At 31.5% G+C, this 26,094-nt stretch overlaps 9 protein-coding genes across 9 annotated transcripts, besides 8 other annotated features; 4 read left to right on the top strand and 5 right to left on the bottom strand.

The window, feature by feature from the left end:
* Positions 1 to 6: part of a sequence feature (AT_rich) that runs on past the window's edge.
* A 278-nt stretch (positions 7 to 284) lies between these two features.
* Positions 285 to 351: a sequence feature (AT_rich).
* A 349-nt stretch (positions 352 to 700) lies between these two features.
* On the bottom strand, positions 701 to 4,126 carry CMU_021890 (uncharacterized protein; the record flags this gene model as incomplete). Its single annotated transcript, XM_002142738.1, has 1 exon — positions 701 to 4,126. The coding sequence occupies one exon, from the start codon at positions 4,124 to 4,126 to the stop codon at positions 701 to 703; it is 3,426 nt and encodes a 1,141-aa protein (XP_002142774.1).
* A 455-nt stretch (positions 4,127 to 4,581) lies between these two features.
* On the bottom strand, positions 4,582 to 5,952 carry CMU_021880 (uncharacterized protein; the record flags this gene model as incomplete). Its single annotated transcript, XM_002142737.1, has 1 exon — positions 4,582 to 5,952. The coding sequence occupies one exon, from the start codon at positions 5,950 to 5,952 to the stop codon at positions 4,582 to 4,584; it is 1,371 nt and encodes a 456-aa protein (XP_002142773.1).
* Positions 5,569 to 5,733: a sequence feature (GA-rich).
* Positions 5,953 to 6,576: 624 nt separating the features above from the next.
* Positions 6,577 to 6,597: a sequence feature (AT_rich).
* An 84-nt stretch (positions 6,598 to 6,681) lies between these two features.
* On the top strand, positions 6,682 to 10,632 carry CMU_021870 (uncharacterized protein; the record flags this gene model as incomplete). Its single annotated transcript, XM_002142736.1, has 1 exon — positions 6,682 to 10,632. One exon carries the CDS (start codon positions 6,682 to 6,684, stop codon positions 10,630 to 10,632), a length of 3,951 nt encoding a protein of 1,316 aa, XP_002142772.1.
* Positions 7,944 to 7,965: a sequence feature (AT_rich).
* Positions 10,633 to 10,959: 327 nt separating the features above from the next.
* On the top strand, positions 10,960 to 13,725 carry CMU_021860 (uncharacterized protein; the record flags this gene model as incomplete). The annotated part of the gene is made up of 1 exon (XM_002142735.1): positions 10,960 to 13,725. One exon carries the CDS (start codon positions 10,960 to 10,962, stop codon positions 13,723 to 13,725), a length of 2,766 nt encoding a protein of 921 aa, XP_002142771.1.
* A 413-nt stretch (positions 13,726 to 14,138) lies between these two features.
* CMU_021850 (uncharacterized protein) lies at positions 14,139 to 15,764 on the top strand (the record flags this gene model as incomplete). Its single annotated transcript, XM_002142734.1, has 1 exon — positions 14,139 to 15,764. One exon carries the CDS (start codon positions 14,139 to 14,141, stop codon positions 15,762 to 15,764), a length of 1,626 nt encoding a protein of 541 aa, XP_002142770.1.
* A 336-nt stretch (positions 15,765 to 16,100) lies between these two features.
* CMU_021840 (uncharacterized protein) lies at positions 16,101 to 18,490 on the top strand (the record flags this gene model as incomplete). The annotated part of the gene is made up of 3 exons (XM_002142733.1): positions 16,101 to 17,774; positions 17,838 to 18,212; positions 18,266 to 18,490. The coding sequence occupies 3 exons, from the start codon at positions 16,101 to 16,103 to the stop codon at positions 18,488 to 18,490; spliced, it is 2,274 nt and encodes a 757-aa protein (XP_002142769.1).
* Positions 17,780 to 17,800: a sequence feature (AT_rich).
* Positions 18,242 to 18,264: a sequence feature (AT_rich).
* Positions 18,491 to 18,730: 240 nt separating the features above from the next.
* On the bottom strand, positions 18,731 to 22,960 carry CMU_021830 (uncharacterized protein; the record flags this gene model as incomplete). The annotated part of the gene is made up of 1 exon (XM_002142732.1): positions 18,731 to 22,960. One exon carries the CDS (start codon positions 22,958 to 22,960, stop codon positions 18,731 to 18,733), a length of 4,230 nt encoding a protein of 1,409 aa, XP_002142768.1.
* Positions 19,583 to 19,612: a sequence feature (AT_rich).
* A 283-nt stretch (positions 22,961 to 23,243) lies between the features above and the next one.
* On the bottom strand, positions 23,244 to 24,381 carry CMU_021820 (uncharacterized protein; the record flags this gene model as incomplete). Its single annotated transcript, XM_002142731.1, has 2 exons — positions 23,244 to 24,301; positions 24,363 to 24,381. The coding sequence occupies 2 exons, from the start codon at positions 24,379 to 24,381 to the stop codon at positions 23,244 to 23,246; spliced, it is 1,077 nt and encodes a 358-aa protein (XP_002142767.1).
* A 247-nt stretch (positions 24,382 to 24,628) lies between these two features.
* On the bottom strand, positions 24,629 to 25,960 carry CMU_021810 (uncharacterized protein; the record flags this gene model as incomplete). Its single annotated transcript, XM_002142730.1, has 1 exon — positions 24,629 to 25,960. The coding sequence occupies one exon, from the start codon at positions 25,958 to 25,960 to the stop codon at positions 24,629 to 24,631; it is 1,332 nt and encodes a 443-aa protein (XP_002142766.1).
* Positions 25,961 to 26,094: the final 134 nt, after the last annotated feature.

Below are 26,094 nucleotides of genomic sequence, written 5' to 3'. Positions count from 1 at the left end.
TAATATCATCATTTAGTCAACTATTTTTGTAACTATTTTGAAAATGGACTTTTTATTAATATTCTTGATCTTTATTTTGCAATTAATTTTTATAAAGTATTCCCTTAGAAAATAAAGTATAATATTATAAGTGCTTCATTTCTACAATATACATATTCATCATCAATAAATTTAGTAATAAATGTATTTTTATCTACATATTTACTAGTTTAAATTTTGGAGATTCCAGAGTTAAGTGTTAATTCAATGTCAATGTATAACTTTGAAAAATTCCGTATTTGATGTATAAATAATATATAATAAAACTAAGAAACTAGAAATATATAATATATACATTTAAAGATAATAAATGTTAGAAAAGTAGATGTTAATATGCAATCTAACTAAACTAGAGAGGAATATAGAATAGTAGTACACACCCCAACCCCATCATCTATTTCAAAAGCTTGAATCCCACAAAACTTGGAATTCTTCAGTTAGAGTTGATTTTATTCGAACTTAGAAATTACTGCAAATTCATTAACATTATCTATAGGAAATCTATTTCTTAGGAAGATATGAAAATAATAATACAACTTATTAAGAAATAAAGTATTATTGTTGATAACATCATATCTCTCCCAATAAAACGAAGTCTGTTTCATTTAAATTGTAATTGAGCCCAGATAATAGAAGACTTCATTACTTAATAAAGGAAATATTAAGATTGCCACCATGTATGTCGACTTGGGTTTTTATGAGTACCAACACCTTGATATCTAGCATATCGTTGGTCGCCGTTAGATCTATCATCAACAGATACCATGCATGCCTTCATACAAATAGAGTAATCTGGAAGTACATTCTTAAAGAATACTCCATCTGAATTACAAGATTTTTCACATTCCGCTTCATCTGCAATTTCATCTCCTGTATTAGAAATTAAATTGATCATATTTTCAAAGCTAACTCTTGGAACATTCCTAGCCCAATTGATTCCACCTTTTGTCATATAAACATATTCATAACTTTTGGCTATACTAGTAGAAATAACTTTAGCTGCAATCATAACTCGTTTTCTTTGTGATAAATTAATCCTAGCAAAAGATTGGGTTCTTGTAAGGTCTATTTTAGAACACAGATTACTCATAAAGTAATCAGAAGTTGAATATTTCCTCTGGAAATCTACCATAATAGATGAGGAAACACAGACTTGAGCAGCATTACCAATGGATCCATCATTATATTGCAAAGGATTTAACACATACATTATTTTACACAAGTCTGAAAAATCATAAAATATTTTTCCATTGCTAGCACTTGTTATGTAATCATGAACATCCTCAGTATATTGAAGTAATACTATAAATAAACTATGACAGGCAGGTGATGAATAGGGGTCTATAGATTTACAAACTTCATTGGCAATTTCCTCAGAGATCTTATTCTTTTTTAAAACAGACAAGCAACTTGTAAATACAAGTTCACGGTTTGTATTGATTTTTTTTGCAATACGGCTAAATGGTGGAATATATAAATTTGAATGCACTGTAGATGGAGGTGATACTCTAATATAAGTACTTTGCATTGTTTCAGCCCAAGATCCAAATATTCCATTACCTGAGATTGTTAACAATTCTAAGGATACATTGGAGAAATGAGGGCTTTTAAGGCTCACTTTAAGTTTGGGATTAAGATAAATACCTTGTACTTGGTCAGTAGACGAGACATGAAAAGGACTCCAAAAGTCACCACTTCCTTTGGGACCAAAAATTTTCCTTGAATCGTCATATTGATAAGGTCCATACAAATATTTATTAGATTTAAATTGAAACTCAATATCTTCGTTAAGATCCTTTATATTTTCTACAATATCAATATCTCTTGGATTTGGGGGCATATTCTTGGAAATATCACTATATATATCTTCAATTATATCTCTGATAACACTTAGATTTTCTTTGGATTCTGATTTTTCAAAAAGTTCATTACATATATTCCTCACTCCCTCAATAAGTACACTTCCAGTAACTCTACTTTCCACTGCAATATTCCCAACAAATTCAGCAACAGCTAAAGTGCAGTGTTGCTTTGTACCAGTCGATTTAACACGGTCTAATACTTGGCAAGCAGCATTATATGTTACTTTAAGTACTTTGTTTTCTTTTTTAATTTTCCCTAATTTATTAGCTAATAAATAAGCAACAGATAAATCCTGAGCTGATAATTTGAGACATCGTTCATGGTTGGCAGGTTTGAATAAGATACATAATTGTCTAGATTCATTCTCAGTTAACCCATATTTCTCTGAAAAAGACTTGTCCATAGATTTATTATCCAATATATTAGATGTCTCCAGAGTTTGCAAGCACATAGCAGTAAATCCCTTCTTATTAGAGTAATTCCATGGTTGCATCATATTCATTAAAGCACAAACATCACGTTGGTCAATAGCAAAATTCGAATCCTGACGTAATTCAGTTAAATTTTGCAAAATTTCCTTAGACCAGAGAAAAGCTGGAGTAGGTAAACCTAAACATACTCTACTGCGTGTACCATCTATAGCTGCACACCAATCCGCAATCTGTTTTTCTGTAAATCTTCCTCCTTTACCATCACGTTGGGTACCGGGATACTTTTTAATTTTACCAAAGATCAAACGCTGACATGTAGAAAACACATTAGTAGGATCAATTCTACTACTTAACAATTCAAAATCTTCTAATCTGTAAGCTTTATTACCAGAATCTCTATAAAGTCCAAACAAAATATGTGCCCACATCTTTTGAACTGTATTAAGAGCAACTCCTTCTCTAACTGGCCATAAAAATTCATCAGGAGTTTCAATTCTATTTACAATCCCAGAACTAACCCATTTACGACGTGGAACTACAACCTCATTATTGGACAATTCAACTGTATCATCACTAATTATATCTAAATCTTCAGTTTCAATTTTTCTATCAAAGATAGACATAACAAGAGTATCTGATTCTTCCTCAATTGTTCTACCATGAATACGAGCATAAGGACTAGGTGGATAATCAGAATCAATGCCTCTGAACGTTCCATCAGACCATTTAATTCCAAGTGATATATCAAAAAATTCCTTATCTAAATTAGTCTTCTGAGCACCTATAGCTTTCTTCTTGTATACATAAGCACAGGATCTCCAAATTTCAGTATAGAATAGCCAATCATTAGTAACGATTTGGTCTTTGAGTGCATAGGCTTTATCAATTAAAACTTTAGTAACTGCATTTCTGCAAATTTCACGTGTCGGACCGCGTCTCATCATTTTTCTAGCAGTACAAAGATCTCTGACAAAAATAGGAAATAATCTTGGATATAAAAATTGCCCTAAATGTAAGCCAATTTTCATTACTTCAGATAACTCATTAACCGAAAGAGAGGTGCAAGGATTCTGAATTGTGTAATCCATTAATGTACATAGCAAGTCACTATCAATATTAGTAACACCATATTGAGATAAAAGTTCGTCATTTACAATTAGTTGGCATTTTCCAAAAAGAGATTTCTTTTCTGGTTTGGCGACTAAAGATGGTTTAATACGTTCAACAAATCTACACAAATCTTTTGTCTCCATTAACATGCCACGACGTTTCATACGTTCTTTCATGTCAACCACAATAGAATAATCAATCCATGTTAATGCATGACATTCTATAGTTCCAAAAGGTTCTAAATTTAAACAATATTCAAGAGATTTCTCATGTGAAAAACCTTCATCAATTAATAGAACTTGACAATTAGATACAGAAAACCCAAAATTACGCAAAAGTTGCATCATTAACTTCTCAATCCCCAAAAAATCAATTGGTACTAGTAAATTTTCATCATTCATTATTCTCCAATGTAAGATCTTTGCTAATTGAGCTTCTAACTCAGTCATAAGGACTCTCTTCTTATGTAGATCTTGATTTCTCTGATCTTCTAATGCAATTTGATATCGATATTTATTCATAGAATATTTGGGTTTCTTAATAACCTCAGGAATTACTGGAGCTTCAATATAATCCACTTGTGGAAGTGTCATATATTTAGCATTCCCATTTATAAAAAGACTAAGAATTGAGATTGTAATGAACCACACATTTCGTTTTGTTAAAAACCTTAACTTATTCATCTTATATACAGGAACGTTCTAGGCAAGTTCTATACTCGACTAATTATATTATTGCTATTTCACCTTTATAGAATCTCCTTAGTTCCAAACAATTGCAAATAACTTTTTAGAGTTCTCGAGATCTTAAAATGCAAGTGTACTCCCCCGTATTAAACCCCCGCCCCAAGTGGGCAATCATCTAATAATTATGTGATTAGCCATTAGGAATTTTAAATGTTCTCACAAATCAATTAAAATTCCACAGGAATCACTCCAGTAGATAGACAAGAACGTAAAAGTTCCATTTGTAGCATGAAAAAGAAGAATTAATGATGAAGTTTAATTTACAATTATAAATCAAAGATGTATCTCAATCAAATTATCACTAGTATTGTACATCTAATGTGAAAACATTACATTTGGAGATAACCCCGATTTTTATAACTATTTAGTTCCTAAAGTCTCATTGATAAAATTTACATCATCATTAATACAAGGACAATGATAATAACCAAAGATACAAAGCCTAAAGAGGCATACCAATTTATCCCACTAAATATTGATTCAGATAAATTGTTCTTCATCTGAGGTGTATTAAGTTCATCACTAACTGACTGTTTAGGTTGTTTTGTTGCAGTTATAACCAAAGTTAAACCATCCCTTTTATCTCCTGATGAGTAAGTCAAAATATCTCCAAAGCGAGTTTTAGACCAGGCTGATAACAAAATTGAGATAGTCGAGTTGTTTTGATTCCCTTGGAAAAATTTAGGAATTGATGCAGACAAATCTACAGATATATAAGAATTGGGAGTTCTAGGGATAACGGCCTGGAAAGTACCCAATAGTGCAGACTTAACAATACGAGTTGAATTCTGAGGAAGACTTAGTAAATCTACACGAATTGGTAGAGTACGTGTCCCTCCAATTTTATGAACATATAATTTTATTGAAACAATATCATCAGCTGTAATATCAGATTCAATCAAGGATGATATATCAAAAATTGCCAATATTGATGTTCCTTTGCGAGATCCTTGAATTGTTATGACATTAGAAGAGCTGCCATGAGGTACTAACTTTCGCATTTCATAAGTTTTCAACAAAGGAGTTGGATATTCATAGTCAATTATTTTACTTTGTACCTCATTATCTTCATTCTGAATTTGTTCATTTATATCTGCTAATTCTTGAGATGGAGTTTCAGTGATTGTAGATATAGTACTCGTTGACATATGAGTATATTGCTCTGTAGAAATTCCCAATGAATTTGATTGATTTTTAATTAGTGAAGATAAAGGTTCACCTTTACTATTCTCCTTTTCTTCCTCACCTTCAATTTCTTGTTCCTCATTTCGGCCCTCACTTTGTTCGTCACTTTGTTCGTCACTTTGTTCGTCACTTTGTTCGTCACTTTGTTCGTCACTTTGTTCGTCACTTTGTTCTCTACTCTGTACTTCACTTTGTTCTTCATATTGTTCTTCATATTGTTCTTCTTGTTCTTGTTCTTCTTGTTCTTGTTCTTGTTCTTGTTCTTGTTCTTGTTCTTGTTCTTGTTCTTCTTCTTGTTCTTGTTCTTGTTCTTGTTCTTGTTCTTGTTCTTGTTCTTGTTCTTCTTCCTTTTCCTCTTCATTTACTCCCTTTACTTCTACCTCTACTTCCTTCTCTCCTCCTTCAACACCAATTATTCCGAGTTCTCCACTTGTTGAATTACTACTCGAGTCGTTGGATTGAGATGACATCAAGTTATAGTTAATTCCTTCAGAGGTACCTTCAGAAACAGATATATCAAATACTAGTAGTACCAGAAATATACTCAAAAAAATAGTTGTTTGTCCAATTAACTTCATTTTTCTCAAAGAAAAAAAAACAAAGGGTAAAATAGTTCAAGTTGTCTCGATTTCTTTTTTCAGTCAAGTAGCCTAAGAGAGTATCTACTATACAAAGTTCCATATTTCCCGCGTTTAGTATTCCTGTCTAGTATTCCTCGTCTTATCTAGATCTGGTTTTCTCACAAAATCCTACAATTTATAGAAAATTTGTGAATAACATTTGGTAATCTTCTTGTCTTTTTTTCTGTTTAAAGGAAATATATAGCTTAACTAATATTTTATATTGTAATAGTATTTTAGTAATTTTATCTAAAGATACTATTGCAAAGCATCTCTTATATATACCATAATTACTAGTTCAAATACTTTTAATTTAGGGGACTTTAAATAAATTACTTTGTATACCTTTAAGATTGTATGTAATTATAGTTAGGGTTTACTTACTCTGAAGATAATACATATCAATATATGTGTCTCAATTGGATATATAAACTTAGAAGGAAGATAAGTATGGTAAACTTAGATTTCTAATTTTATAACTTATCTTCTGGTGATAAATATGGTAACTGGCTACTTTATATAACTAGAATAAATTTGTTAAAAGTACTAGATCTAAAAAGTACCCGCCTGGTATTTTTAGGGTTTTATATTAATATTATATTACTAAGGAAGATAAAAATATAACTAAGACCTGGATACCAAGCAAAATATGAGTTTGAAATGTATTTTAACAGTTTATATAAAGGAATGACTGGTATAATACTATTTACGATCATTATAATAATATACCGCATGCACCTCGTAACATGTTTTGCTGCAAATTACAAGGGTTTTTCAGTATCAGATAAAGGAATATTTTCAAATTCTGTATATAATGAGATAACAGAGAACTTATGTCAACCGACTGCTATTCCATTTGAACAATTGTTAAATTATGGTAGCCCATTAGTACTTAGTTTTACTTGCCCTGATAAAAGCGTGATAAGCAGTATTGAATACATGACAGATTCCTTAAATTATTATATAACAGGACTACGTTTTGGCTGTAGTGATAGATTGTCTAATATATATCTGGGTTCTCAAGAATATAATTCAACTAATGTTAAAGATAGGTATGAAGGAGATGGCATTAATGAAGTTGCCTTTGGTTATGATGCTGTGGAACCAATAATTAGACTAATTAAAGTAGTTAAAGAAGAAAAATATCCAATTCCATCAAAAATGTTACTTTCATATATGTCAAAAAGTGAATCTCTTTATCGTTCTTATACATTATTAGGCGATAAACCAACAGGTTTGTGTGCAGTAATTATTTTAAATTCTCGTTTCAAAAATCCAATAATAAGTAATTTGAGGATAAAATTTGCTTCTGAGAGGCCATTAAGTAATATTCCATATAGTGGTTTTGTATATACTGGTATACCTAAAATATCATTAAGTAAAGTTTTAGATAAAAATTGTCCAGCTATTTCAGGAGTAGCACCGGGTACTGCAGAGGATATTTATCCATTTATAAGTTGCCCAGAAGGATACCATATAATAGGAATAAATACTATTTTAGGAGATGATATATCTGCTGCGAGCTTAAGGTCCATATCTCAAGGATTTGAAGAGGAAATAAAATTGAAAGTGGGGTCTAAGGTGAATTTAGATTCTGAGATTAAAGATCTTGAAGAAAAAAACTGGAAAAAAGATGCTCTTATTGATTCTATAGATTTTGATTCCCAGGATACATCTACATCTAACTTAGATATGACTGAAGAAAATGAGTATAGAACTGTATCAAATGGTGAGATTTTAATGTTAAAATTTCTTTGTAATGATTACATTACATCAGTAAGTTTAGGGCAACCTCTTAGTAATATGACAAGTTGGAATATTTTAGATTCTATTCCGAAAGTTGAGTCTTGGGTTAATTCTCAAACTTTACAAGATAAAAATTTAAAAGCTTTGATCCAAAGTGAATCTGAAAAAAGTATAGTTCGTGGTACATCTGATGTTAAATTAGGTAATATAAATAATTTATTAATTGGATATACTACTGGAAAACTTCAAATTGAGGCTTTTATAGATACTCAAAGCACTTCAGGTTTGGGTAGACTCTCTGAAATTGTTGATCGTTACACATTTGGCCCAACATTTATCTATGCCAATGAATTTGTAGATTTTCAATTAAATACTAGAAATATAATAAAATCAGTTCCTCAAGTTTACATATCTAATCCAATAAATAGAATAAATAGTTACTCTGGTGAATTTTTTACTGGTATTTGTAGTCGTATAATACAAGGAACTTTTCTTATTGGTCATATAGGTTTTTCTACTGCAAAGCTTATCAAACCTTTTTTTCCACAAGTTTATTTATCTAGAGATATTATTTTCGAATCTGCAACAACTGAATTCCCTTCTAAATGTGAAATGATAAAAAAGAACATTAATGAACATGATGAAAACACGGACACCGTACGTAGTAGCTTAAGATCTATTCAGGGAATATTTAAATGTCCTCCAGGATTCTCAATTGAATCGATTCAGATACTTGTAAACTTAAATGAAGATCTTATAGAATCTATGAGGTTTAATTGTGGTAATTCCTTTGAATCATTTATAGTTTTGGGATCCCCAAATTATATGACTGAATTTTCTAACAACTCCAAACCTAATATAAATATAAATGGACTGAAATTAATTTCTACAGCTTTTAATACTAAAGATTTATTTTTTGATAATATAAAAAGTATTTTGGCAGCTTTTTCAAAGCCTATATTTTCTTCAGCATTGTTTATACCTGATAATTTACTTCCTATTGCTTATTTCAAAGTTTTACAAACAGTTGAAGATCCTAAAGTGGTTGAAAATACTTTATTATTTAATTCAAAACTATATTCTGCTAAAGATCCCCAAAAAATTTGGAAGGGTGGGGTACTCACACAGGTATGCGCTGATATATCTCCAGGAGGACTCATCAGAAACCTCGGGTTTTATTTTGAATACCCCTTCAAACCAACAGTACAAAAAGCTATAAATGATTACTATGGATATGTATCTCAAGGTAGTGGGACCTTAGAAGTTGATCCCAAGAATTTTATCTGCCCTGAAATGCTTCATTCTCCTAGAGCACAGTTTCTCTTTAGCAAACATATTGAAGAAATCATAGTTCAGGGTCACCTACACCCTTTAAGCAAAAAAACAGCACTAAGAACTATTAATTATATCTGCCCAACTAATAGTGTTATTGATAGAGTTGAAGTCACATGGCAATTTGAGAGGAATCTTAAGACAATGGACATGCTAAATCCATTATTGAAATCTAAAAATACTGGGGGCTCTATTGCAGCTATGAGATTTTTCTGTAGTGATGGCGAATCTGTTTTAAAAATTGGAGCTGATGCAAATCCAACACATACACAGAAGGTAGTGGAAATTCATGAGGTATTTCTTGGATATGATGCACTTCCCAGATCTCAATTTGAAACCCTAAAAAAGACTTTAGTTGTAAATAAGAGTAATCAAATAACTGAAGATCTTTTATTAACTATACCTGGTGATCCAGTATCTTTTAAACTTATACACGAATCTTTCCCTGTGTCAACAATTGTTATGAACGTTGGAAGAGCTCAGTATTATACATCTGCTACTGAAGCTCTCTCTACAGATAAAAGCACTCAAAAAAGGGAATATCTCAAATCTTTAATTTGGCGAGGAGGTAAATGGAAAGGTGTTTGTATAGGATTATTAAATATTAGTGGAGGAATTCTGATTTCAAATGAATTTAGTATTGTATCTTTTGGATCCTATTTTGAAGAGCCTTCTCCAATAGCTAAAAGGCCCTATGAAGGGTTTCTATATACTGGAGTTCCACAGATAAATTTAGATAAGATTGTTTCAACTTGCAACATGTCACAATCTCCATCACTGAAAAACAAGTATTCAGGATTTTCAGCATCCTTTTTATGTCCAAATGGGACTTATATTGAGAGGATTGGGTATGGAACTGAGGATAAGTCTAGTGACAAGAGTTATGAAGCTCTTAAAAATGGAACAGTTGTACTCCCATCTCCATATAAAGAATCCAGACACTTGGGTCCTCTGAAACAGATCACAGCTTTACATATTGTATGTAGTGATGGAATATCTACTATAACAATTGGCCAACCCTCCAAAGCTGTTGCTTATAGTAAACCTGGAAAAATAGGAGCTATAAGAATTGGATATATACAATCAAACTCAAGCCTTATTGACAAATCTATTAATCCTTTGGATTTGTTAACTCCTTCTAGTATAGATCTATACTCATCAGACTTAAAATATAAACTTTTGAAGTACTCAAACCCTCAATATCCATCATATCTACAAAGAAGAAATTTTTGGAAAGGTCAGAACTTACTTGCAGTTTGTGTAGATTATGCAGTTGTCCCAGATGAAAAGGTAGCAAGAAATAAAATGAATAAGAATCATCTTACTTGGACTGGAACAGGAACTAGAGTCCAAGAAACATATGCGATAATGGCTATAGGTTTTGCTTTTCAAAAGCGATCTACTGAGGCAGGAGACAAAGCGAAGACTGTTAAAATAACACAGAAGTTACCAAAAGTTAATATATCTAAATCTAGGCGTAGTAGTAAGAAGGATCACCCTACTATTATATCTCAAAAAAAGAAATTTAGACTCCCATTGGTATTTCGAAGTAAACTTTAGTCATTTACTATTTAATTTTTATAGATTGAGTAATTTTTAGTCATTTAAATTTAGATGTACTTAATTTTTGGCGCTTATGTACCACTACATTAGGTACCGGGACTTGTATTCTAAGAAATAGTATAAGTCTCCTGTGGCCCAAAAGAAGGGTAACCTACAAGTTAAGTTTAAGCAATTCACATTTTATTTGAGAAAAGGGATATGTCTATTTTTTTTAGTCTATTAGTCTATTTCAGTCTGTACTTTAGCCTATATAACCTGGCTGATGCATATACAAATATAGTAGTTGGGGTCCCCTTTCCTTGCAATGGTACCATAGATAACATAATGTCAAGAGGCTCTAGATTTATGAAAGGTTCCTTGTTAGTATCGGGGATATGTACTGATGGATCATATGTTCAGATGATTAGCGAATTTGATGGTATTGTTATATCTAATATCAACACCACTGATAATACTTTTATAAAAGCTAAGACCATTGTATTACAAATTCCTGTTACAGATAACTTTAAAATATTGAACAGAATTACTATTAGATCTGCAACCTCTCCTTTGAAAGTAAAAAAGTCATATTTTGTTTTAAGATCTGAGACAAAAGAGAAACTAACTAGATCAATAGTTTCTGCAAAACTCAAAGGGATTGGAAGAGGAGTTAGACCTGAAAAAGACGTACTTAAAAATGTTGAGAATATAACAGATATAAGTACTTTGGCTGATAAAGAGGCTCAATTGAAGCATACTAAAGGGGAGTTATCACTTTTTAAGGGAGAAGAAAGTATCTTAAAAGCTAGATTAAAAGATATAGAGGAAGAAGAAACTCTCAGAGAAAATTATTCAACTGATAATGAAATAATCAAACGAGATCTAGAAATAGATATGAATAAGAATAACTCCCAAAGACAGGATTATACTCAAGTACATTTTAATAGACAAGTAATCCCCAACATTGAAACACCAGCTGAAATTTTGGATATAAATAGTTCAAGTCCTATAAGAGACACTGAAAAAGTATTTGAAACTGAAAAAGTTTATTATATTGAAGAATATGTAAATGCAACTGGTGAACATGAACAAATTAATGTCACTAACACAGATAAGATTAATGATATTTTAACTTATCAGGGAGACACTTTGTTTGAGAAGACCTCGATAGATCATTTTGAAAATAAGTCAAGTTGTATTAGCTGCTATAAGAACAACAGATTTAATGAGTTGGTATCTATGAAAGATATTAATAATACTATATATAGAGATATCAATACTAGTAATTCAAAACCAAAAAAGTGCAGAGATGGTCTTCAATCTAAAATTAAGTGCTTTGGCAGGAAGAAAAGAAAAGGTAGAAAATATGGAGACATAGATATATATTCAGCAGATACTGAGGCAAAAAATAAAATGATGGAATTCCTTAATAAACGTCTTCAAGAATCTAAAATAAGTGAAAATATGATAGGTAGTGAAGAGAGTGAAGACCAATTGGAGAAATCGAAACTTGCTAAGGATGAAGATTACATAGTATATTTAGAGTCAATTATAAATCAGCAAAATGACCTAACTAAAGTACCTGTTCTAAATAGCTCTAACACACCTATATCTGAAGAAATATATGAAAAGGAAATAGAAATTGTTGACATGACTCCAACAGTAACAGTTGTTGAGGTTAAGAAAAGTTCTTCAGAACTCTTTTTAGATGATATAAAATCTCCTGCAAAGTTAGTGGTTGTAATTAATAAATCTGAAACTAGTCCAATATATAAATCAGAATTAGTAGATGAAACTATAGAAGTCGCTAAGCCTATTGAAACTGTAGAAACATATGAGGAGAGGACAGATTTTCCATCTCCACTAGATGATATAAAAACACCTCCAATATTAGTTGTGGGAGTGCCTCAACTAAGTTCATCACCCATCAAAAGTCAATTAACTTCGTCTATAAGCTCAGTTTCACCAGAAAAACTAGTAACAAGAAAGATGAATAAGAATGGTATAGTTGCAGCTCGAGTTAATGAAATTGAAGAAAGAATGAAGTCTAATGAATATAACCTATCACCAGTTGTTAACTCGGTTCACCATACTTCTCGTAAACTTGTTCAATTGAGATCCCCTATAATAGAAGACCCTGAGAGCCTATCTACTCTTACTGTAGAATCTATAAAATCAAATACAGAAGAGTATAGTTCCTCATTGGAGGATTCCATGCATGATCTGCCTGATCCTATATCAGAAGTATCATTTTTGGATAAAGAGGATAAATTCAACCAATCAAATTTGTCCTTAAAGGAAAAATTAACTAGTGAAGTGGAAATGACAAGTTTCGAGAACACTAGTGCAATAAATAATACAGATGCAAAACAAGGTATCAAACCTTATGAAATAAGACTTGATACTTATAATCCAGTTACTACGACTTCTCTTCATAATAGTCCAGTAACTACTGTAATTTCTTCTCATGGTCATCCAGTAACTACTGTAATTTCTCCTTATGATCACCCAGAAACTACTGTAATTTCTTCTCATGGTCATCCAGTAACTACTGTAATTTCTCCTTATGATCACCCAGAAACTACTGTAATTTCTCCTTATGATCACCCAGAAACTACTGTGACTTTTCCTCATGACTATCCAGAAAATACTACTCAGCAAAGTTCCAACCTTACAAGTATAGAGTCCAGCATACTCACCCAGTCAAACTCTCTAGCTGATGAAAAAATAATTGACACATTGATATCTGATCATAGTTCTCAGAAGCTTCTATTGTCTGAGTCAACCCAAATTGAATCTCAAAACTTCACTGAACAAATAACATTACATAATGTTCCTAGTGAAAAAGTATTGGTAACTGAGACTAACGTAACGTCAGCACCTTTGGATGTAAACTTAGTTGTCTGTCCATCTAAATATCAGGATCCAGTGGATATAACCGTGCAATCTAACTTCAAAAATACTACTGTGAATCTAGCTAAATTAGATACTATTCAACCTACCAAAACTAAAAAGGAATCGGGTACAAGAAAACTTAGGGGGATGACTCCTCGGGCAGTTCTTGAGAGTTCAAAGATTGGACAAGTAATAGTTGTCACCTCTACAAGATAGTTATCTATATGGGACCATATTCTAGAATTCTGTACTTCTTCTACTTTAATCTTATATATTAGGTAATTATTTACATTCTGTGTCTTCAACAATGTTTCCAATATAAAGTGCTACTAGTACTCCGTATTCCCTCAATAGTTTCATATCGTTAAGTACTTTATTAGGATATAGAGCGCCAAGACACAACGTCTCCAGGTATCCACTACCGTCACAGTGATAATAGAAATTATAACTATCACGTATTTGCACACCTATCTATGGTATTGTACCGTAGAAATGCGGATAATTTAGACTGATAGATACTGAGTTACTCTCTTGTCTACTCTAACTAAAGAGAGTACCTTCATTTGTTTTAAGTTTTCTTAATAAACCCTTTTTCATTTCGTAAAGTTATTTGATTGGGATTTACAAGTATGAAATTACTTAATTTATTCATATTAGGAAGTTCAATATTTGCTTTTGCAAATAGTTTAGATCCAGCTGGTGAGATTTTAATTGTCCCGTCTCAAGTTCAGATGCCATTATCAAAACATAAACCTCTGGAAGGTTTGTATTTGAGGGAGTGCACTACTGACTGTGGTTTATGTACAGTGAGTTGTATGGAGCATCCTAGAAGTTGTTGCATAAAAAATAAAAGACATAGTGGTAAATATAGCGAGAAGGAACTCGGTGCAACTAATGAGAAAGATAGAAGTTGTAAGAAGTCTAGTAAGGTTAAACAACTAGAATTAGGACCAGAACTAGGACCAGAACTAGGACCAGAACTAGGACCAGAACTAGGACCAGAACTAGGACCAGAACTAGGACCAGAACTAGGACCAGAACTAGGACCAGAACTAGGACCAGAACTAGGACCAGAACTAGAACCAGAACTAGAACCAGAACTAGAAACAGAACTAGAAACAGAACTAGGACCAGAACTAGGACCAGAATTACAACCAGAATCAGAAATAATTATTGTTGAACATAAGAAGTGTTGTAAGAAGTGTTGTAAGAAGAAGACAAGAAATCTTAAGTCTGTAAGTGAACCAGTTATTTACGAAATTCAACAGCCAGAGCCAGAGCCAGAGCCAGAGCCAGAACCACAACCAGAGCCAGAACCACAACCAGAACCACAACCAGAACCACAACCAGAACCACAACCAGAACCACAACCAGAACCACAACCAGAACCACAACCAGAACCACAACCAGAACCACAACCAGAACTACTAGAACCAATTATTTGTAAAGTTCAACCTAATAAAGTAGTGTATAAGCCTGAAGTAGAGTGTCAATCACTGCTTTGTGAACCAGTTCCAATTGTTGTTAAGGAACAGAAATGTTGTTCAGGCAGGAATAAAGATGGAAATTTCAGATATTTACCTAAGGACCAAAGTTATGAGAAGTTATCAGCTGTAAGATGTAATGGCACTGTATATGTAGAGCAGTCATCTTCCATTCCTAAAGAGATGGTATTTGTACAACAACCAATAGTACTTACTTCCAAGAGTCACTCTTGTTTCAGGCGTTCTAAATGTAGTGGCAATACCAAGAATGAGAAGTGTTTCAGTGGATTCTCAAAGAAGAACCGAGTTCTATTGGGAGATCAAACTCAAGAGTTCATTATTATTCAACCACAAGATACTCCATTAGAAAAGGAAGTTATAGTAGTTCAACCACAAGATACTCCATTAGAAAAGGAAGTTATAGTAGTTCAACCACAAGATACTCCATTAGAAAAGGAAGTTATAGTAGTTCAACCACAAGATACTCCATTAGAAAAGGAAGTTATAGTAGTTCAACCACAAAAGACTCCAGTAGAAGAGGAAGTTATTCTCCCACAAAGGACTCCAGTAGAAGAGGAAGTTATTCTCCCACGAAGTACTCCAGAAGAGGAAGCTAGAACACGAAAGCCCAAAATTATACTAGTGGAAGCAGTAGATTCAATGCCTAAGCCAATTAATGAAACTACTACTCTAGTAAGGAAACCAGCTAGATTACCAAGATACTTTGTATCTGGTGATGATATATTGGCTATTGTTCGTGAAAAGAAGTAAACTTTGGTCTTTGGTAACTATAGAGATTGTTCTTGAATCTTCTGTCTAAGTGTCCTATAGGGTTGGTAAGTTATTTTGGATTACTTCCAGTAATAATGTCTCATAACAAATTTGATCAAATTTCACATCTTGTTGTGGGTAGTATACTTCTAGCTTTTTAAATAAGTGAAGACTTGATCAAATCTCAACTATATTGTGTCTCCCGCATGGCAGTTTCTTGAGCGCATAAGGTAGGACTTTAGGGTACTTTTTTAGAGTACTTTTTTAAGTTTTCCAGTAGTTATGATAGAGAAGTAACTTTAATATTTTGTCTTGATTTTTTTATATTTAATATAGATGGTTTCTATTCCATTTTTATATATATCACTGTTTGTCTCAAATACTCTTGTTTATAGTGTATTGTGTAGAACAAGCAAATATAAATTTAATCAACTGAATAATAACCTGTCAATGAAGGAATTAGATGATGTATCGACAAATGAGCTTTATAAAAATGAGGTTAAAGTAGATTTAAGCCTAACAATTGATCAATTATCTGAATTAAGTGGAGATTCTGAGGTTATTTTTAATTCATTAGAGTTTGACAGTGTGTTGGAACTGAAAGATACAGATATCCCATTCCAACTATCACCTACAGAAGATATCTTACCACTAACAAACAAGAAACTCAATGAGTTGTATTTAAAAAGTATTGAGAAATTAGATATAAGTTCTAATAGGCAAAATCTACATGATAGCATCATTGAAAACTATCATAAATCTCATATAATACCCCCGAACGAAGCCTCTACAAAAAGCAAGGCATCATTATCAAATATTCAATCATTGCTCAGATCTATGTCAACTTCTGTGTTACCTTTTATAGATGAAAAAGAAACAACTGAAACAACAATTGATGAACGTGAATTGCAGAATTTGAATAATACTTCATTTCAATCCGAAGAAGTAGTTGGAAGATTTGGTGATATATTAGGAATTCTTTCATCAATTCCACTTGAAATGAGAGCAGATATTTTAGCTAATGCTCATGAAATGATCCAGAAGGCCGGGGAAAATATTAATAATTTACCTGATATATTTTATGGCAGCGGAATTAAGATATTGCTACAACCTTTAAATACTATGAACATGGAACCAACTGAACTATTAGGATTATATTCAACATTATTTGAGGACAATGTAGATAATTTTCTTTTATTTCTAAGTATTATCGAAAGAATTTTATTAAGGGCAATATCCACATCTAATGTTGTTCCACCCCTAATTGCAAGGAAGTTGAAGCAATCCTCTAGTGGACAAGATAACAATTTTTTAATTAACAAAGTTTCAAAACAGCAATCTGCACAGTTCTGGTTAAATACTATTTGCCAAACAATCTATAATATTAGAATACTAAAAGAAGTTTATCCATATATTATACCATCTCCTATAATAGATGAAGCGAATATTCCAACATCGAGTATGACTACTCCTGGTACACCTTTATTCCATAAATTTCAAATAAATACAAATAATAATTCTGCTTTGTTAAGTTCTAAACAGTCCACCAATAATATTGGAGATCCATTTACTACAATTCTTGAAGTTATTTTTAATGGATGGAAATCCCAACTTGAGAATGTTGGATATGTTCTAAAGGTATCTACTCAAAAGGCAATAGCTGTATGTAAACAATGTAATTTAATCAGAGATGAAGAACATCTAAAATCCATAGATTCTCATCATGTTCGAAAATTTAAAGCATTAATTAAAAATACAACTGTGGATTCTGACGAGAATACTCCACATTTTACTAATGAACAACTCCTCAAATATATGGATGATATGAAGATCACAGAAAGCTTTGTAATGTTATCTACTGATTCTAGACAAGTTATAATAAGTACTACTACTACATATCTCATTTCTATCGCAGATTTATTATCTGAGTTACAAATGATTTCTCAATGTTATTCTGATATAGAGATAAATAGTAGTCTCAATAAAAATAAGACATTTACATTAAGCCCAGTGAGTTTATTATATAATATTATTATGATCATACCTCTAAATATTATTTCGTACTGTCTTTAGGAGCTAGAAACCCTTTTAAAGTCTCCATCTTATATTCAAAATATTCCTTTACTAGAATGGAGAACAATATTATTGGATATACCAGAAGAATTCAAAACAACTTGTGTTATTGCAATACATAGTCGATATATATCATATTACAGAAAGTTCAAAAAATTACATTACACACTCCAGCAACCAACAGCTATTACAAACATCATTTTAAAGCTTCAGTCATCACCTGAATTAATTGGTGAAAATACTGCTAAATTAGTAAATAGAGCATTTTCATGGAAATCACTTTATCAAGCTGACTCTACATTTAGCTTTTTCTTTTCCTTACTAGATTTAAACCAACTTCTAAATTTTAATAAAATTATTGAAGATGTTATCTCGGTAAGTAATAGTCTCATCTATGTAATATCTATATATTATTTTTAAAATATTAGGAATACGTCCCAATTCAAGATTCTTATGCAATTCCGAATAAAGATACTTCAAAATATAAGATGCTAAGACTTTGGAATCGCTTGAAAGATAATTGGATCTTTAAATTGTTTACATTTGGTTTTTTCTCCATATTTGGATATATAGATAATGGCTATACTACTGAAAAGTGTCTTTTTATACCAAAATCTAAACAAGGAGAACCCGAACCTACAATTATTTGGTAAAGTTAAAGTCACAAATTGAAATATGGTGTTGAAGTTAATAAAAGACCAATATGAATTAAGAAAAAAAGAATTACATATTATTTAGTATATTTTAGAGAATAAAAATACCAAGAACAAATAAACGAAATATTGATACTCTTTCGAACTACCTAAAGCAAATATTAGATATTTCTTTTCTAAAAATTTGTAAATTGCCATGTAATTATAGTATAAATATTACTAGTCTTTTTTATATTGTGCCTAATAAAATCTTATACTTTGACCCCAGTTTTTTTCTACTAATTCCCGTGGTTTAATAGGTTGGTCAAAGAATATAAGCCAAAGTAGTCCCACGATATTTCTCCAAGTGTCTTCATTACCAAGACGACTACGTATATGATCAGCACACCATAATATAAATAAAGGAGTATCCATATAGTCAAAATTATTTGATGAAACAGAGAATAAAAGCTTTTTTAACAAAGTTTTTGAGTAATTGCATCCTTGTGAAATATCCTGTATATTTAATAGAAACAGAAGATTTTGCCAGTATATAATTTGTCTTGGGTCAATATAACTATCATTAATGAAGTTATTTTGTTCAAATTCGCTCATCGGTATGGGATAAAATTTGAGTGAAATTGATAAGAGTCTATATATATCCTTTGAAATGATTTTGAAACGCTTTCTTTGAGATTTCGTGCATTCTGTCCTTATTTCTTTTTTACTACTTTGACCTTTATACCAATACAAAGTACCAAATCCAGTTGTGGGCTCTATTGATAAAACTTGATTGTGCCTTGGAATATAATTATTGAGACATCTTTCAGTATCACTATACCATCTTAAGTCAGATTCAATATATCCTCCAAGTTGAATGAGGTGTTGTATTTCACCCACAATATTTTCTAATTTTGCCTTTAGTTCTTGAATTCTTTTATTCTTTTCAGGGTAAATAGTTTCATCAGATAGTTTTAATATATCAGCTTCAATAATACTTCGCATTTGATGCAATTTAGCAATTCTTCTAATTCCATTAGGAATATTTATATTATACTTATCGGCTTTTTTTACCTCCTTTTCAGAGATTACACCTGCTAAGTGAATAAGTCGTTTTATAGAAATATTTTTTTTATTTATTAAGGTCCTAATGGTTTTCTGTAAATATTTTGATTGATTCCCAGTTTCACTTAGCTCTAGTTTATTTTTCAAACTTGTGATTCGACCATCTAGTTGTAATACTGTTTCTTTAAGTTCTCTAAAAATTCGTTTATTTTCTCTAAATGATGTATCCTCTTCCTTATTTTCCTTGTCTCTTAAAATAGTCTTTATGCTTTTTTCATTGACATTTTCAATAGTTAGTGCATCATTCATTACCAGTTGATCTCTGGGACGCTTTACTTCTGGAGTTATAGGTGTAGATATTTCAAAATTATTTTTAGAAGACATTGAAGAATTTTGCATATTTAGATAATTCTGACCATCATTTAAATCTATTATAGAAGTATCTAACTCTGATTCAGTAGAAGTATGTATCTTGTAATCATGAGTCACTAGTGTTTGATCTCCATATGACAAGATACCTGGTTTTATGAAAGTCCAAAGAGAATAAATTTGATTCCTATCTAGAGCTTGAAGGTGGTTACTGAGTATTGCAAATGCAGCTAGTTGGAAAGACTCATCAATAGGTAAATTATTATTCATATGAGATATAATAGTACAAGCAATTCCCAAGGAAATGTTTAGTTCAAAGTGAAGATTTGCAATATTTTGTACAAAATAAGCGAAATCTAAGCCCTTGTTAGTTAATGATGAGCACTCAATTATTTCTGTATAAAAAGGTTTTGATTTCACATTATATGATAAGCTAGTATCCCCATCTGAATTATTAGAGAGGGATTTGGATGAAAAAATGTTTTGAACATTTCTCATTGCAGTTATTGTGGCTATCCCTGCTACAATTCGTTTATTACCTGCTATATTTGATCTAAAAACTGTAGGAGAGTATATCGGATGGAAATTTCTGTTAATTGATGACTTTGGTATGTCATGTATTTTATGACCAATATAAGCTAGGAGAACTTTATTCAGACGTTGTATAGCCTGCCTTTCCATACTCAAGTCTAAATGGAGTCTTTCTAACCTTACAAGATGTGCCCTAAGTGGATTTATATCTTTATCACTTACATTTAAAAACTCATATTCATAGTATTTATCCCAGTACTCCCTTGATTTTGTTAAATTATATGGAGTGTGGTCTTCCCCAATCTCAGATTTTTGCATTTTTTTCTTTATTGGATTGGTATTACTCTTTAAATTTGTTTCTTTAAAGATATATGGAAGTAATTCTTGACGTATAGTCATTATTTCACTCTGTACTTGAGCTTGTTCAAAAAGTAACTGGACTTCCCTGTACCCCAAAATTTCTCTTGCTTGGGCATTGCTTAAGGTTGAGTGCATCTGTGTGGGCCAATTCCAAAATCCTGAGCGTGTTCTAAATTCTGATGGGAGCTGTAAAGCTCTATATAATAAAGAGTTAAGTAATACTCTCGGGACTAAATGAGCATTAACTGGGTAGTCTTGAAAAATTATATGATTAATATCATCTATATCTAGCGATATTCCTAGCTCTATACACAAAGCTAGAACTATCCCTTGATAAACTAAATATAACTCATGGTTATTAACTCCTGTATTATATTCTCTAACAGATTCCTTGCGAAAAAAGGGAATATCAGCTCTCATACTAGTTTCTGAGCAAATATCAGTAGCTTCTGCAATATTTTCTTTATTAGTGGTAAGAAATAGAGCTGCAGTAACAACCTTGCTGCATGATTCACCTGAGCCATGAACCAAAGCATATATTGACTCGCAGGCATTTAATATATGAAGTCTGTAGCCTCTATCAGTTGCTATTGCCGCTATAAGATTTGGTAATTTTTTGTGCTTATCTTCTAGCCAAGAACAAGGTCCTAATATCCAATTATATGGATCACTGGGCTGAAATGTAGAAGGTGGGGGTATATAATAGCTCAATAAGCGTACTCTAGTTCCAATATACTCTCTTTCATGGCTTCCCATATTCTTTTCATCTATCCAATGCTCTGATTGTCTCATGGCTAAAGGGTCAAAATTGATGAATTTTTCATCGCATTGAGCAAGATCGGGGTTCCCATAAGTAATACGATCTAGAATGCTTTCATGTTCCATATAAGGAGGTATTTGCTTATATCTTGTTCTAATTGGGTTATATACATGATTACGACCATATACTGAAGATTTCTGCCTTCCTTGTGATACTCTTACATCTCTAAGAGCCTTTAAAATGTATTCTTCATTCTCTTCTATCATCTCCCTACCATTTCCTATAAAGATAACATTTGCTACATCTTCTGCAGATATCTCAAACTCTGGGAAATATTCAGAATTAAGTCTAAGTGTTGTCTCAATAAGTCTAAGTAATTTAACAGCTTTAAATGTTAAGAATGATGTAGATATATTTTTATTTTGAACCAAATACTTACAATTAGCTGGAGATATCTCAGCTAACTTGTTGCAAAAGCTAATAGCTAGTTTTGTCTTAATATCAATCATTTCACTTAAGACATAGCTACAATTATTCCACCTTTGAGATATCATCCAAATAATAGTACATGCTAAATCTCTTGGAATCCTTTTCATATTATCTGTAGTAACGGATAGTGATTGCATTTGATTAACAAGCTCTAACTGATCCAAATTTAGACCTAAACACTTAGCATTATCTGTAGGGTGGTAGTAAGTAAAAATTAGTTGACGATTTGTACATTGCATGAATGGAGCCACATTCACATTAAAGCTAAATTCCACATCTGATTTACTGGAAGCTGCAGATTGTCCATCAGATAAGTGATTTAAATCCCTTTGAGGGTATAAAGTTAAAGAGGATACTGATCCATCTACTTTCTGAAATTCATTTAATGATATATCCATAACTTCATTTATTGTAGCTATTGCATTTTTAGTAAAGTGACTCTTAACAAAGTATTTTGTTGATTTCGACAGTAATTCACTAAAATCTGGAATTTTCGATGCTTCACTCTTTAACCTAATACATATCTCATATGCTATACTATGGGGGGTGCATCGCATCTCTATATTACAATAAGATACCTTCATAAAAGGGTTTATTGTAATTAATTCATTCTCACACATATCAAAATCCCTTAATAGTACATTAATGATAAAGCAAATGTCTTCAATAGTGATTTCCCTAGTATATTCAATTTTTTCTTTTACAGTAAGCTCTCCTAATACCTCGTTACAAATAGTCCTCAAAATCAAAGCTAATTTATACTCATTTGACTGTAAAGATTTACAGTTGAAATTTTCTTCTTGTAGAGGACCTTTTATATATTCTTTTGTATCTATTTTAACATGAGATTTAACGGTAAATAGTAAAATCTGCAGCAGTAATAAGATTTCCAAGACTTTATCAGTATAAAAACTCATCTTTGGCCAGTATTATATCTAAAAAAGAAACTTTATACTGCAAATTTTTTGGAATTATTATTGTAAATGTCATAGTAGATAATCAATTTTTTAGTGAAACCAAAAACACACTTTCACTAATTACGATACCCTATCAGGCGCCAATTTCTGGGGGCGTGGAATCTACATGCTTTCCCATGTCTATGTTTAACAAAACTTCTTGAAAATATAAAAATGAAGGAATATGACCTATATAACTAAGATAAACAATAAAATAACAGGTTAATCTATTTATTAACATTATTTAGTTGGAGCTATCTAATAATAAAGGAGTTGTCTCTGTAGCAATATGTAATACACCAGTCACAAAGGCCTCATCATCACTATCATAAGCTACTTTACCCCATGGAATAATGCAGTTAAAACATGAAGGGCATGATATCTCAAAGATATCAGAATTAAAGTTATATTCATCCCAGTTTACTTCATTAGGAGTAGATGTGTCATCAATCTGTATACTATGGTTGTCAAATTTCACATAATTAATATCTTCATTGTCAGTTCTACTATCCAAAGGTACATTATCAATTTGAGATAATCTAATACTACTAGAGTATGGTCTTTGATCCAATTTTTTTTCTGAAATTTGAGAGTTGGGTGCAAGTTCCATAGAAACTTGAATATCAATCATTGCCTCCTTCATAGATTTATCTAAACTAGGTGATAAAAATTTTAAATAATTACTGCTAATAGATAAATTCTCATCTTGAATATTAGCTTGTATAGTTTCACTCATAATATCACCACATGTAATATCTGAAAATGTAGAACTAGATTCATTGTAATACTGATAGTCTGAATCATCACCTGTTGAATCGTTTACTATAGGGGATATATTGGAATTTTCCTTAATTCTACTGGAAGCAATTGGTGTTGAGTGATTTGTTGATATTATGGTTTCAATATTATTGTCTGTTACTCTCTTAAAGTCTTCCTTAGTGTTCTTATCTTTAGGGTTATGGTTATCCATACCAAAACCATTTACTAGAGAAATGTTCATATCATTACTATTAAAACAGTTCTCAAATTGTGGCTGAATACAGTAAGGTAAATCGGGAATTTGAACTGGATACTGTGATTGCTGACAAGGTAAATTTCTTGTTTTCATTGGTGATATAGAATTATAAATTTGAGGTGTAAGTAATGCTGGTATTCTTCCAGGTGTCTTGTAAACTCTTGTATAATTTATTAGAGGCGTAGATATCTGAAAATTTATTGATTTATTTCTAATAAATATTCTAGGAGTATCTGAGACCCTATTATCTAATATCGGTAGTAAATTATAGTGAAGATTATTTGGATCTAAAAATCCGTCAGTCTATACACTTTAAAGTAATATAGTAAATTGCAATTTTAAACTTACTAGCACAAGAATTAGACATTTCGATATAATCTTTTATATTTATCAGATATGATACTACTAGACAATCCAATAACTTGTAATAATATTAATAATCGAAATATGACCTCTACTTAATATTAAGATCTTTGCGCCAAAATTTAGGAACTATCATTACCTATATAATATAAATAGATTAAGAGTATAAGAACTTAATATACTCAGAAACTAAGCAAATATATAGAGTACCTGTAAATAGACTAATTATATATTACAATACTAATCAGAGTTCAGTTTTCACCTAATCCTTGTAGTTCTTTAGTTGCAATATCTATACCAAAGTCAAACGCACTGGATTCCTCTTTCTCAAAAGAATACTTTATTTCAGACTCAGGAGATTTGGGACTCACTATGATCTCCTTATATCGTGATGTACTATTTGCTCTTTTTGTATCATATTTAGGTCTATATCTGTGTTCATATTTTGAGATATTACGTCTAATAGATTCAGATACCTTTTTTTCTTCTAACACACGATCTTCAGCTTCCTTAAGTAGTTTTTCTACAAGAAATTTTTGATTTTGTTTAATTTTATATTTTTTCGGAGAAGTATCAATATTTAATGTAGGAACTGCAGAAATACGACCACTACGAGTATAAAAATTTTTTGCAGTATTACAAAAACTTCTGAGTGTTTCATATTGATTCTTACCAGCTATTTTTAAGTCTATATCATCATCATATTGGAACATATCCCACAAGGCTCTAAGGCACTTCCTATACATAGATGTTCTATATCTTCCTGCTACATAATACTCTGGACGATTTTGAGGAATACCAATGATGGGTGTATCAAGTTCACCACGAATTTTAATGAGATTATCCTGCAATCTAACAATGTGACTCCATTCTCTATTACTCAACATTATATTTGGATAGATATCATCTGCTATTTCTTCACAAAAATCTGAAACTTCCGGTGTACCAATATAACTCCATCTACTTTTGGGATTATATTTAGAAAATTGCTCTTGTAATATAACTAAATAATCTTGACAATTTTCTACAAAATCATTCCAATTACCTCCTATTTGATAATCTGCAAATATACTTTTATTTAAAGGTGGTAATAAAGAGTTTGGCTTTGCTGATTCCGTGACCATACTGTCTACCTCCTTTTCAAAGTAGTAATTAGAAGCTGCTTCAGTACAAAATCCTCTAATTATTGTATTCTCATCCTCCTGAAAAGAATGTATAGCAATTAATATCCCACCTGCTATACCATTATGAAGTCTAGGTAATAAATTTATGATTTCAGTGCACATAATTATGTAAGAACTAATACCAATTCCATTAAAGAAATTTTCAGATGGCTCACTCTGAAAGTATATTAAAATATACTTTTTTGCCAGTTTTGGAGATGGTAGACCTCCTATTGCATCAGACCACTTTCCTTTTCCACCTCGTTTAGCCTGGTGATAATACATGAACTTATATTGAGACATCCCAATCTCTATTATATCTTGCATGAATGAATCCTCTACTTCATCAACATATCTATTAGAGACGATTTTCGAAATTCCAGAGCGTTTTATATGGTTTGGAGCTGCATTTGATACCATTATATATATAATCAAAAACCAGAATATTATCTCTAGATCATTATATGTTCTAAATATAGTTCTCATTGTGACTATAATGAGATCATCTTTTCGCATAAAAGAAAAAAATTAAAGGCTACAGCTATCCTAAATAG

This window comes from Cryptosporidium muris, genomic scaffold (assembly GCF_000006515.1).
Source record: "Cryptosporidium muris RN66 scf_1106632373455 genomic scaffold, whole genome shotgun sequence".
NCBI lineage: Eukaryota > Apicomplexa > Conoidasida > Eucoccidiorida > Cryptosporidiidae > Cryptosporidium > Cryptosporidium muris.
The sequence above is the reverse complement of the archived record's forward strand: the minus strand, read 5'-3'. Positions and strand labels throughout refer to the sequence as shown.